The sequence below is a fragment of the Triticum dicoccoides genome, chromosome 5A (assembly GCF_002162155.2).
Source record: "Triticum dicoccoides isolate Atlit2015 ecotype Zavitan chromosome 5A, WEW_v2.0, whole genome shotgun sequence".
Classification (NCBI taxonomy): domain Eukaryota; kingdom Viridiplantae; phylum Streptophyta; class Magnoliopsida; order Poales; family Poaceae; genus Triticum; species Triticum dicoccoides.
In genome coordinates, this window is record NC_041388.1 from 413235846 (window position 1) to 413247185 (window position 11340).

General features: G+C 46.1%; 1 protein-coding gene across 8 annotated transcripts; it reads left to right on the top strand.

The window, feature by feature from the left end:
- The first annotated feature begins 4390 nt into the window (after positions 1-4390).
- Positions 4391-9278, top strand: LOC119301917 (transcription factor bHLH49-like). Of its 8 annotated transcripts, XM_037578916.1 has the most exons (11): positions 4391-4664; positions 4753-4831; positions 4936-5010; positions 5104-5209; positions 6344-6894; positions 6982-7206; positions 7318-7383; positions 7484-7552; positions 7870-7941; positions 8048-8230; positions 8662-9278. In XM_037578916.1, the coding sequence occupies exons 5-11, from the start codon at positions 6361-6363 to the stop codon at positions 8788-8790; spliced, it is 1278 nt and encodes a 425-aa protein (XP_037434813.1). In that variant the 5' UTR covers positions 4391-4664; positions 4753-4831; positions 4936-5010; positions 5104-5209; positions 6344-6360; the 3' UTR covers positions 8791-9278. The 8 variants fall into 8 exon arrangements, with proteins under 8 accessions (XP_037434813.1, XP_037434812.1, XP_037434806.1 ...); XM_037578915.1 differs by having other exon boundaries at positions 4753-5024; XM_037578909.1 differs by having other exon boundaries at positions 4392-4664; positions 4936-5024; positions 5104-6894.
- Positions 9279-11340: the final 2062 nt, after the last annotated feature.

Genomic DNA, 11340 nt, shown 5'->3' on the forward strand with positions numbered 1-11340 from the left:
CCACCCTCTTGTGTCTCAGCAACTTGAAACCTAATTATTGTACTTTTCAGTCCCCATGATTCAGTACTGAACATGAATCTGAGATGTATGCCCTACGCAAAAGTGCCATTAAATTCTGATAATTATACATCCTTTCAAATGGTAGGGACTAGAAATCATTAATTACCTGATACATACTTAATGCTGTTTTCCAAATTTCATTACTGTCATCATACAGTTGAGGATGACTGCTTCACATAAACGCACATTTGAATGAGAAATTAAGCCACAGAACCAACTAGGCCTTTTGCTTTTCCTGCGAGGAAGTAGCCTTACTTTTGGTTTTGGCCTGTGAACTGAGACCTTGTCCATACATTTTTTTTCTTCATCTCACACCATGTATTAGCCTTTATTTTATTTATTTATTTAGAAAAGGAGGATTACCCCGGCCTCTACATCAGAGAGATGCATGCAGCCCCTTGTATTAGCCTTTATGCTATATTATTTTGCACATGATAGATACGTCTACGTTGTAGGTGTAGGTACATCTAGATTTCCATATTTTCCATAAGCCATTTGATTGCACATTCTTTTGTGAAGGCTGAGCTTGATGGATTTAACTTGCTGTTGTGTCCTTCGTTCAGTAACTGCCCTTGAGGGCATCAGAAACTCATGTACTAAATTTTTTAACTCCTGGGATAGGAGTTACCTACTACCACTTTTGTGATAGTATTATTATCTCCCTTGCTATCTGTTGTTGATTTCAGAAGAGACATGAAGCGTTCTGCACAAGTGATAGTAATTATTAACTTTATGAACCATCTAAAGAGTGAGATTGGTAACGAGGACAAAGATCAACACTATTGGATATAAGTAATCACTTCCACCGTGCTCTTGTTATTACTACCTGGTGGTCTGGTGGATGTAGGAGCTTTGCTTTTGAACGGAAGGACAGTGGATGATGCAAACGCATGCCTATTTGGCATTATAGCATGGGTGCTGTCTGACAGGAAGGCTTCCTAGGTGTAAGTATCACATTCTTGAAGGTGTTGTTATCTTTGCTAGCGAAACTTTGCATGTTTGCATCAAAGCCACTAACCTTAAAGTTTAATTCTTAGATGTCAAAATTTAATGTTTACTCTTATCTCTGCAATTTTATTAACATTTGCATCTGTATGTGATATTTTGCAAGGACATCTTAATTGTCAAGAGGAAGGATGTAAAGCATCATACATCTTCACTCTTCACATCATATGATGTATGCCATTGCTTTATAGATAACACCAGACTTAGAGAGACTGGACAACAGTTAATCTAATCAACCTTGTCCCATGTAAAACGGGACATTCTAACATTTGTAAGAAACTGAATTCTTAAGAGGAACAGAGCTGGGTAGCTCTATCTTCTATGTGAATTATCATTCGAATGGGTAGTTTACATGTTAGTTGATTGATAATCGAACGTGAATCTCCAATGGTGTGACGCTGGTTATCTCAAAGCCTTGCTGCATCTGATTTTGGGTGAGGCAAAGGGGACAGAACTCCAAAGACAAACCAAGCTGTCTTTCATGCAAACTACCACTTTGGTGTGGAGTGTTTGAGCCATTATTTCGACAATTTATGGATAACATTTTCTCTACAATTGAGCAGTGTGTTTTGCATTCATCCAAGATTATGTTGAGGGGTATTAGAAATAACTATTGTTTATACTATTATATGTTCCCTTAGGCACCAGAAAGTTCCACACGGCATTAGTAAGCGACCAGATGTGGTACATTATGATTACAAATTGATTTTTTTTCTCTCTCTTCACACAAGGCAACATACACACGCATGCATGCACATACGCACACGCACATAATGTTATATGATAGTGTAGAATGCCCTAGCTCCACGCCAATCATTAACAGGTTGGCCTTAATAAACAGCCTGCTGCCCTTATCAACACTATTAGTTTATTTTCCTCTTGGGGGAAGTTCTTTAGTGTTCCCCAGATATGCATTTTGTATTTTGCACCCTAAGCCCTAGTTTGTAGCTCTAATCACTGCTCTAGAGTATAATAAGACCATTAGCGTACGCCATAATGCATAATTAGGGTTTAGAATAATCGGTAATATTTACCGCTTTGTATGAATCATAGCCCACAAGGAAGGTTTCACCTAACATCGACCTTTACCAAAAATATACTCACTTGCATCTCGCGTGCAGCTGGCTTTGCCATGGACTGTGCTTTGTTTATGGTTTACAGAAAGGTGTAACATACGCTTTCCTAAGCACAATTAGAGATCCTGTATCCTAGCACATGGGAACAAATGCTGAATTAACACAGAGGTGTACTCACAATGTGGAGATACTATGGGCCAACTTGCCCTGTAATCGAATCATCCATGTTCAACTCAAATCATTCATCCTTGGTAATGATCCCGTTAAGACTGCTTTTGTGCTCTTTGCTTCTCGATACATCTTGGTAGTAAGTGTTTGCACAAACTTTTGTAGCATGTAGTACAAACTATGATAGGTATGGTGGATTGTTTGGTCGTTTTCTTTTTTCTTTTACTTTGAGGAAGCTTAGCATGTTCGAATCAAATCCCTTTATAGCAAGTGTCTGCACAAACTTTTGTAGCATGTTCTAGCACAAACTATGATAGGCATGGTGGATTGTTTCCTTTATATTTGTTGTGGATCATAGATAATTTCTCTTAATGAAAAACCTAAATCATTTGCTGTATGCTGTTCTGATGATGCTCAAATTTCAAAAGGCAAAGCGGTGATTATTTTTTTCCCTGGGAAGAAAGAGAGAAGTGCATATTACACCCCTCAACTCTAGCCCTAGTCTAATATACAACCCCCAACTCCAAAACCGTCTAATCTGCAACCTCCAACTCTTAAAACCGGCCAAAATTCAACCCTCCCCTCCCCTTGACCGGGTTTGACCCATTGATTGATGAACAGTAAGTTCGGAAAAAAAATGAAAATTCAGAAAAATAAAATTTTAGAAAGCATTTTTTGCCTCCGGATGAACAGTATTTCAAAAAAAAATTGGGAACAGAATTTTTTAAAAATAAATTCGACTTTTCACCGGTGAACAGTATTAAAAATTCAGTTTTTTTTACATGTACCCGGAGGTAATAAATTGGAAACAAAGTTCACCGGGATTTGTTTTTTGAATTACTGTAAACAGCATGAACAGTTTCAAAAAAGTAAAAAAAAATCAGGAAAATCATTTTTTCACTGCGTGAACAGTGACAGAGGGAAAAATTTTTGTTCCAAAAGTTCGAACTTTTTTTGAATTACTGTTCGCACGGTGGAAAAGTCGAAATTATTTTTAAAATTTTGTTCCCAACTATTTCTTGAATTTACATTTTTTTTATTTTTATTTTTCTGAATTTTCCAATTTTTTTTCAAATTTACTGTTCATCAGTCAATGGGTCAGACCCGGTCAAGGGGAGAGGAGGGTTGAATTTTGGCCGGTTTTAAGAGTTGGAGGTTGCAGATTAGACGGTTTTGGAGTTGGAGGTTGTATATTAGACTAGGGCTAGAGTTGAGGGGTGTAATATGTACTTCTCTAAAGACATCCGTTCAGAACTTGCTAAGCAGGATAGTCAATACAGGGAGCAGATTCTGTGAGATGAACGAATCCGATGTCGAAACTCTTACCCCATTCTAGCAGGGGGTGTGTATTTTAGCTTTAGACTTACCCGCTAAAGAGACGATTGCCAGCTAATCTCGCGCAGACATTATTCCATTTGTTTACTTACAGCTCTTTGGCTGCTATTTGTTGGAGCTTCTTTTGTTTGCAGGAATCAATCCTCTGCTCTCACTCACACCGGACGGATGGATGGATTGTCCTGCTGCCAACATGTAGGACCTAAACTCATGTATGTAGTCACTCTCATCACATCAGTACCGCCTATTTGCTCTAAATTATTTCTGTTGACAAAAACGCTGCTCTTGTTTTCAGCTCATCCTCCGTGCCTGCTGACAGCAAGCCCCTTCCGCGTCGTCCGTCGATAGGCTGCTCTCGCGCGCTGTCCGTCCGTGATGCGATGCAGGCGCACTCGCATTGGCGCGAGAGAGCACGGACGGACGGACGGACGGATGGTACTGCAACACATGAATTTGTGCGGCAATGATTGGAGAAGGGAGACATAGATCTGCGGCAACCTTTCTGGCGAGCATAATGATGCAGGAGAAGATAATCTGGTGGGCGGTCGGGTCCAGTTCCATTCCTCAATGACTGCGGTGCACGACGGGGGTGGCATGGCATGGCACGGGTAAATGCCTTGTGCCGAGCCCGGCCAGCGCTGCCGCGCACAGGACTGGCAAAGCGCGTGTGGGCGGACACCGGGTCGTGGACGGCGAAGGCCATGTGTAGGGGCTACCCTAACAAAACACAACCCCCGTCTACCATACGAGGCTGCCTCACGGTCTTCCTCTCCTTCTCGTTCTCAAAGATAAGATGAGGAGGGGAAAAAGAAAAGCGGAGGCAGAGCTAAGCTGGGGAGGGGACTGGTCTCGGAATCTATCTATCTATCTATCTATCTATCTATCTATCTATCGAGGCTTGTTATCTACGTAGCAGCAGCAGCAGCTCGTGGTCCATGCCCTGGGCAGTTTGAAGTCGTATCCTTTCCAGTCTTTGGCCCGCCCGGCATTTCTCTCTCAAGATTCGCTACGTATACGTACGTACGTGCCTTTGCTTTTTTTAAATTCTTTTTATCTTCTCCTTCCCGCTTTGGGGTGAACAGTTTACTAATGGCTCCACTAATGTTAGGCAGAAGAGGAGGGGAAAGGCATGGAGCGAGGGAGGGACGCTGCTGCGCTGAGTAGAAAGATAAAGAGGAATGGAGGAGGTAAGCTTAGCTGCAGTGCAGGGGAATAACTTGCAGTTCACTTCTTGCAGTGTTAATCAGCGCAGATGGTTGCTGCTTCCTTCCTTGCTGATGCTTTTCTTAAGCCCGGATTTTGAAAGCTTAAGGAGGAGGGAAGGGGAAGGGGAGGGGGGGCAAAAGCGTGTTTGGAGTGAATAAAAGTATTGCATGGGTGGTAGGCTTTAACTAATCTAAAGCTAGATTCGAGCCTTCGCTAACCCCGAGGCTAACGAATTGTTTTTATCCTACTGCAGCCACAGAAAGATTGAGATTAGGAGAATCTCAACTCTGCCCTGCGAGAAAAAGCATCTCCAGCAGCCGGGGCAGACCGCGACTCCTCCTCTAATCAATCAAGCAAAGGTTTCATTATTTTCATCTCTGAATTTCGCAAGAAAAAGAAACACTAGTACAATTCCTAGTATGAGTTTCCTACGCCGCTCGAAAGCCCAAACAAATCTCACCTAAACCCTATCAATGATGAAGTGAAATGAAATGGGACGAAACGAAAGCGGCGTTGCTTTGCCGTGGGGGGCAAAACGGCGAGGCCTCGATCGCAGCCCCTCCTAATGTTGACCACCAATTTTCCCTTGAGCAAAAAACTAATGATGGCGATCATGGAGGGCGTGTAAATAATTGCCCGTGTCCACCCGATTAAAGAAGTGCAAACAGTCAAATAATGATGAGCGGGGTGGGTGCACAAGTTTTACAGCCAGGCAGGCACCTTGAGAAAGCGAGCATAAACTAATGCCTGCGAGGGTTGGCAATGTCAGGGATGCCTCTTTACGCCTGCTCCTCTCCTCTGCTCCTGCTATGCTATGAGCGGTGCGGTGCGGTGCGATGCCGAGCAAGTAAGTAACCCAGGCGGAGGGGGTCGTAACTGAAGGAAAGCAAAGGTAAACACCATGATTAAAGGGCTGTTAACAAAGGAAAGGTAAAGCGGGGACGGTTAAGGTGCCCTAACACATTTTAAAGCTTGTTAAACAAAACAAAAAACTGGCCGTGGATGGCGGTGGTGCCCAGTTTGTGACTAGGAGTAGGAGGAGGAGGAGCAGAGGGCTAAAGCGGTTTGTTGCCCCAATCTCTCTCTCTCTCTCTCTCTGGTTAACCATGCACAGAAACTAGTAGGGCCTCTCGTGGTGGTGGTGGTCAAGAAGAACTAGTAGTAGTACTAGCAGTGTAGTCCTACAAATGCCACAAGCCTTTGCCTCCACACTCTCCCTCTAGCTATGTAAGCATGGTCTATGCGTCTCCCTCTTTTCCTAGCTCATCTTCTTCCTACGCCTCTCGCCGGCACACCTAGCGCCACAATCTGCAGCGGCCGCCTCTCCTTTTCTTGCCGTTTCTGTCCATAGCCTCGCTGCCTTAAGAGCTTTTGCCCATCGCATTGCCCATACGGCCCTGCCCGACCAGAGCACTTCGTCTTCCCTCTCGTCTGCCTCTCGGGTTCTTTCGGCCAGCGGAGGAACCCATTTGCTACGCTTGTTGTTGGAGCAGGCAGCTAGGTAGGAGCCATGGACATGAACGAGAGCAGCGAGAAAGGGATGGAGGGCAATGGGTCCTCTGGCCCCGGCGGCGGCATCCCCGTGGAGTGGCAGAGCCAATTCAGCGGCGGCGGCGGCTTCTCGGCGCACCATCACCAGCAGCATCCTCATATGATGGACTCCTTCGCGTCCGGCATGTGGCCGGCGGCCTCGCAGCACGGCGCGGGGTTCCTGGCGCCGGTGCCCGGCTTCCTCCCGCCGCCTGGCCTCGGGGGCCATTTCCCGGTGGACTCGGGCTTCATCGAGCGGGCCGCGCGATCGTCGTGCTTCGTCGGTCCTGGCTCCGGTGGCGGGATGATGGGCGCTGGCGCTTTTGGCGGCGCGGGCGATCAGCACATGGGCAGCGCTTTCGGGGAGGGGTACTTGGATCACCGTAGGAAGGAAGGCGGGGACAAGGCCGAGCCGGAGCTCGCCGGGAGCGGCGGCGTGCCGAGCTCGGAGGCAGCCGGCGGAGACTGCTCGTCCAAAGGGTCCGACTCCAAGAAGAGGAGAAGGCCCAGCGAGGTATATACTGCCTGTTGTTCATCGTGTTTCCAGCTTCAGTTCAGTACTTTTGTCAGGTGTTCAAGAACGAGCCTGTGCTTCATTCAGGTGATGGGAGGTGATCAGGTTCAGTCTTCCAACGTGGCCGCTGACTCCGCAAACGAGAGCGCCCAGAGCAAAGATAAAGGCGAGGAGAGCAGCCCGGCGACGGGGACGACGACCGGCGGCAAGTCCAAGGGGAAGGGTGCCAAGGAGAGCTCCGAGAAGGAGGACTACATCCATGTCCGAGCCCGGCGCGGGCAGGCAACCAACAGCCACAGCCTCGCTGAAAGGGTACACAGATTTTGCTCACCGCTTCCTCGTTTGATTAGCATGGATGCAGTATGTATGCATTTGAGCACGCGAGTGGTGTTGAAACCATGGATGTTTTTATCCTTTGTGCAGCTGAGAAGGGAGAAGATCAGTGAGAGGATGAAGCTTCTACAGGACCTTGTTCCCGGCTGCAGCAAGGTACTTCCTTTTTCCACCGAAACAAGTTACGTGTTTCTGATCAGTCCTAGTATTTCGTAGCAAAATGTAAAGGATGTTCTGTGTCTTGGACTGAATTCAGGTCACCGGGAAGGCGGTGATGCTCGACGAGATCATCAACTATGTTCAGTCCCTGCAAAGACAAGTCGAGGTAACGACCAACAATTCGTCTGAGAATCTATCTAGGCAACCTGAGCATACTAGTAGGATTTTAGCTTTGAACATACTGCGTGTCAGGTGCAAGGGAAGAAGTACAACCACTGGGTACAGATAACTGAATACTTTGCTCTAGTAACTAGCATGTCAGTGATCACTGGGTACAGATAACTGAGTACTTTGCTCTAGTAACTAGCATTTCAGTGATCAGTGGATACAGATAACTGATCAGTAGTGTGTTCTAGTAACTGGCACGTCAGTGATGGTAAACCACCGCAGAGTTTTGACACTCACTCCCTTTGCAATCTGCAGTTCTTATCGATGAAGCTGGCGACAGTAAACCCGAGGCTTGACCTCAACATAGAAGGGCTTCTCTCAAAGGATGTAAGAGCATCATCGCTTATATATGAATTCCCTCCACAACCAGTTGCCTGCTTTCAAGGAGTGTCGAACTAACCATGCATGCCCAACGGTCCCTTGTCAACAACAGCTTCTTCGCTTCCCTGGGGTGTCCTCCTCGTCGATGGGATTCTCCCCGGAGATGATGCACCCGCAGCTGCAGCTGTCGCAGCCGGGGCTGATGCAGGGAGGCGCCGCCGCCATGGCGAACTCGGACGTGTTCAGAAGAATCATGCAAGCGCAACTAGGAGCAAAAGATGGATCCCATTCACAGGTTAGCGTCTCTTCAACGACTGACATATACTGGTATACATACCGTGTTTAGTTACTCCAGCAACGAGGTAGAGGATGACACACCTCATTAAGATAAACAATTTAATTTGCCCCCAAAACTATAGTACCTCGGCAGTCAACAGCTCCCAAAGATCCACAGCCTACCAATGTGCTAGATAGACCATAGTGTGACCGAGACCTATGCCTGTAGGCTAGCAGCCTATTAGATCCATTCACCTGGCCTGGCCTGGCCAGTAGGAGTATGAAATGAATAATTTGAACATGTACGTGCATGCATGCTTACATAGCTAACGTGTGCGGCAGCCTCATGCATAAACAACATGTGGATGATGAATTACTAACACGTTGAAGCTATAGCTTGGTTGCTTGCTGATAATGTTTCCGTTTGGTTTTGTTGTTTGGATCGCGCAGATGGCCCACGCATTGAATGGCCCGTTCAGCGATCACGTTGCGCAGATGGCGTACCCGTCCATGGGCTCCTCGCACTCGCACTCGCAGGACCTCAGCATCAGGCCGTCCCAGGACGCCTACCAAATGTGATTGATGCCATCGCCAGCCAGCCTCCTGAAGAGCCACCCGGCCCGAGTTTGTTTGTCCAGCTAGCTGGCCTAGGCCTAGCCATCAATCATCTGACCGCCAACGGGACGGGCAGCAGAGCAGAGGCCACATGCACGAGCAATATGACCACTGAAGCTGCTGCCGCCCGTGCGTGCGTGCGTGCGTGCAGTGCACAGCTGGAGCCTTTAACTGCGCCGTGCGTGCGTGGCCGTGTGTAAATCGATCCATGGATGGATCGGGCGTGTTCTTGTTGTATTCGGGGCTGGAACTGGAAAAAGGGGGCCGAGCAGCCCCACGGGGAGAAATGAAATCCTGTGGCGTGGAATGGATGGGAATTGTGCTCTGTCTGCATTTATGTGTGGCGCACGAGGCGGTGGCAGCAGCTGATGAATTGCTGCTGCTGCTGCAGGATATCTCGTCTCATGATGCAATGCGGGGGGTTTGTGTTGGGTAGAATTTGTTCCGTGTGACTTGTGTTGCTCCGTTTCGATGCTCAGGATCAGTCCTAGAACTTGGGGGGCGGGTGGTGTTCAAACGTTGGACGGAAACCTCCACCTGTATACGGAAGAATGGTAAAATGATGAAACGTCTCCGCTGATTAGCTCGGTGCTCCTGGCGAGCAAAAATGTTAGCCATCGAGTTACCTCGTCCTCCTATGCGCAGCGTAGCGTGTTCGTTGATCCACTCGCATGCACGGTCGTACGGCGCCCAGCGCATGTAGCTGACGCCGAAGCGGACAATGCTACGCGCACGGGCGCGCACAAGCCACAGCACATTGCTACTAAAAGCAGGTCGATCTTTGGGGGTGCGTGTGTTCTGCTCTGCCGGTGTCGTGTCGTCGCTAGGGGTTTCCTGCCTGCCAGGACAAGGGGTTTTGGCACGTTCATGATCAGATTCCTCCAACGAGAGGGGGCGCTGCATCCCATTTACACGATTACATACATCTGTGCCTGCAGCCTGCACACGTCGAAAACATTGGCGCAAGGCGGTCCCGTGGACGCCTTTTCTTTAACTCGACTGTTGGAGGTTGGGCCGTTCGTGCAGCGATTTATATTTCGATCCCGGTTGGCGGTACGATCGCAAACCCCCAGCGAAGGCGACGGCGAATCGGACAATCTTCTCGCCGTGCATGCGCTCTGCTCCTCGCGCATTTCCACCGTCGTCTTGTGTTCTTGTTGGCCGTAGAGACACGTAAGTTTTCGCCCAGTGACCCCCCCTGCCGCCGTCACCCTGTTTTTCGGTTCTATTTCATATTTTTGTTTCCGGTTTTGCTTAACTTTTTTCCTTATATTTTCCTTTTAAAATGGTGTGCACATTTTTTTCAAAAATGTTAATCATGCATTTGAGTTTTTTAAACATGTATGCAAAAATGTTAATCATGTGTACGGAAAATGTTTGGCCCATTTTAAAAAATGTTTATACAATGTACAAAAAATATTCGACTAATTAAAAAAGTGTTTTGTACATTAAAAAATTGTGCAAACCATTTTAAAAAATGTTCAAGAGTTTAATTTTTTTATGACATTAAAAAAAGAATGTAGAAAAATTGCATGATTAAAAAAATGTACGTGACAGTTTACAGAAACAATTTGTCGATTCAAAGAAGAATGTTTTGACATTTTTACAAATGTTTGTACAATGTAAAATTTGTACTTGTTTGTTAATTTTTTTTATTTTTATTTAAAAATATAGAACATGTATTTGGAAAAAAAAATGCTACTGTCTATTAAAAAATGTACATAATGTATTTGAAAAAATTTCCAAACTGTTTCATAAAAATGTTTCACATGTGCTCTACAAATGTACATTATGTATTGAGTAAAAGGAAGAATTGTGTGTGTGTGGTGGGCGGGGGGATCCAATAAAACCGACAAAGAAACAAAAGGAACAACAAAAAATGAATAAAAACAAGAAAGAAACAAAAAAACCAAATTATAACAAAAGAAACAAAAAACCAATGACATAACAAAGAAAACCAAAACAAAATGAAAAAAAGGAAAACCGGTGAAAGGACAAATAACACGAAAGAAAAAATAAATAAAAAAGTAGTAAACCAGACCTACAATGACCGCTATGAGCCGGAACAAGCGAACCTACGCGCGGTAAAATGGGCCGGCCTGCTATTGTCGCACGTAGGCGATTGCTATTAGGAATCGGGTGCCCTGGCGGGCTGTCTATGTGGTTTGCAGGGGTGGGCGGGGAGCAACTAGTTAACGAGCGCTCCTTCGGGGGCCTTGCAACAATCAGCGCCACTTGGCGCGCTCTCAGCCATTTGCCACGTGTCGCGCTCTGGACGCTTTCTTCGGATTTTGTTTTTTTATTTTTTCGCACGTGTTTTGGCTTTTTAAACGGTTTTTTTGTTTTTTTCGACGTTTTGGTTTTCCCCCCTGTCTTTTTTAGCTTTTCGATAAAAAAAATTCTGAATTTTTTTTTTGCGCGAAAAAACGCGTTTTCTTTTTTTTTTTCCTTTCGTGGAAGTCACAGTTTTTCTTCCGTGAGAGGCACGGTTGTGCTTTAGCGAGAGTCACGGCC

Bases quoted from the DNA above. Each gene is read 5' to 3' on its own strand.
- LOC119301917 (XM_037578915.1), top strand. From the start codon at position 6,361: ATGGACATGAACGAGAGCAGCGAGAAAGGGATGGAGGGCAATGGGTCC. The intron at 6,895-6,981 runs GTATATACTGCC...TGCTTCATTCAG, and splicing joins AGAGGAGAAGGCCCAGCGAG to GTGATGGGAGGTGATCAGGT. The intron at 8,231-8,661 runs GTTAGCGTCTCT...TGGATCGCGCAG, and splicing joins AAGATGGATCCCATTCACAG to ATGGCCCACGCATTGAATGG.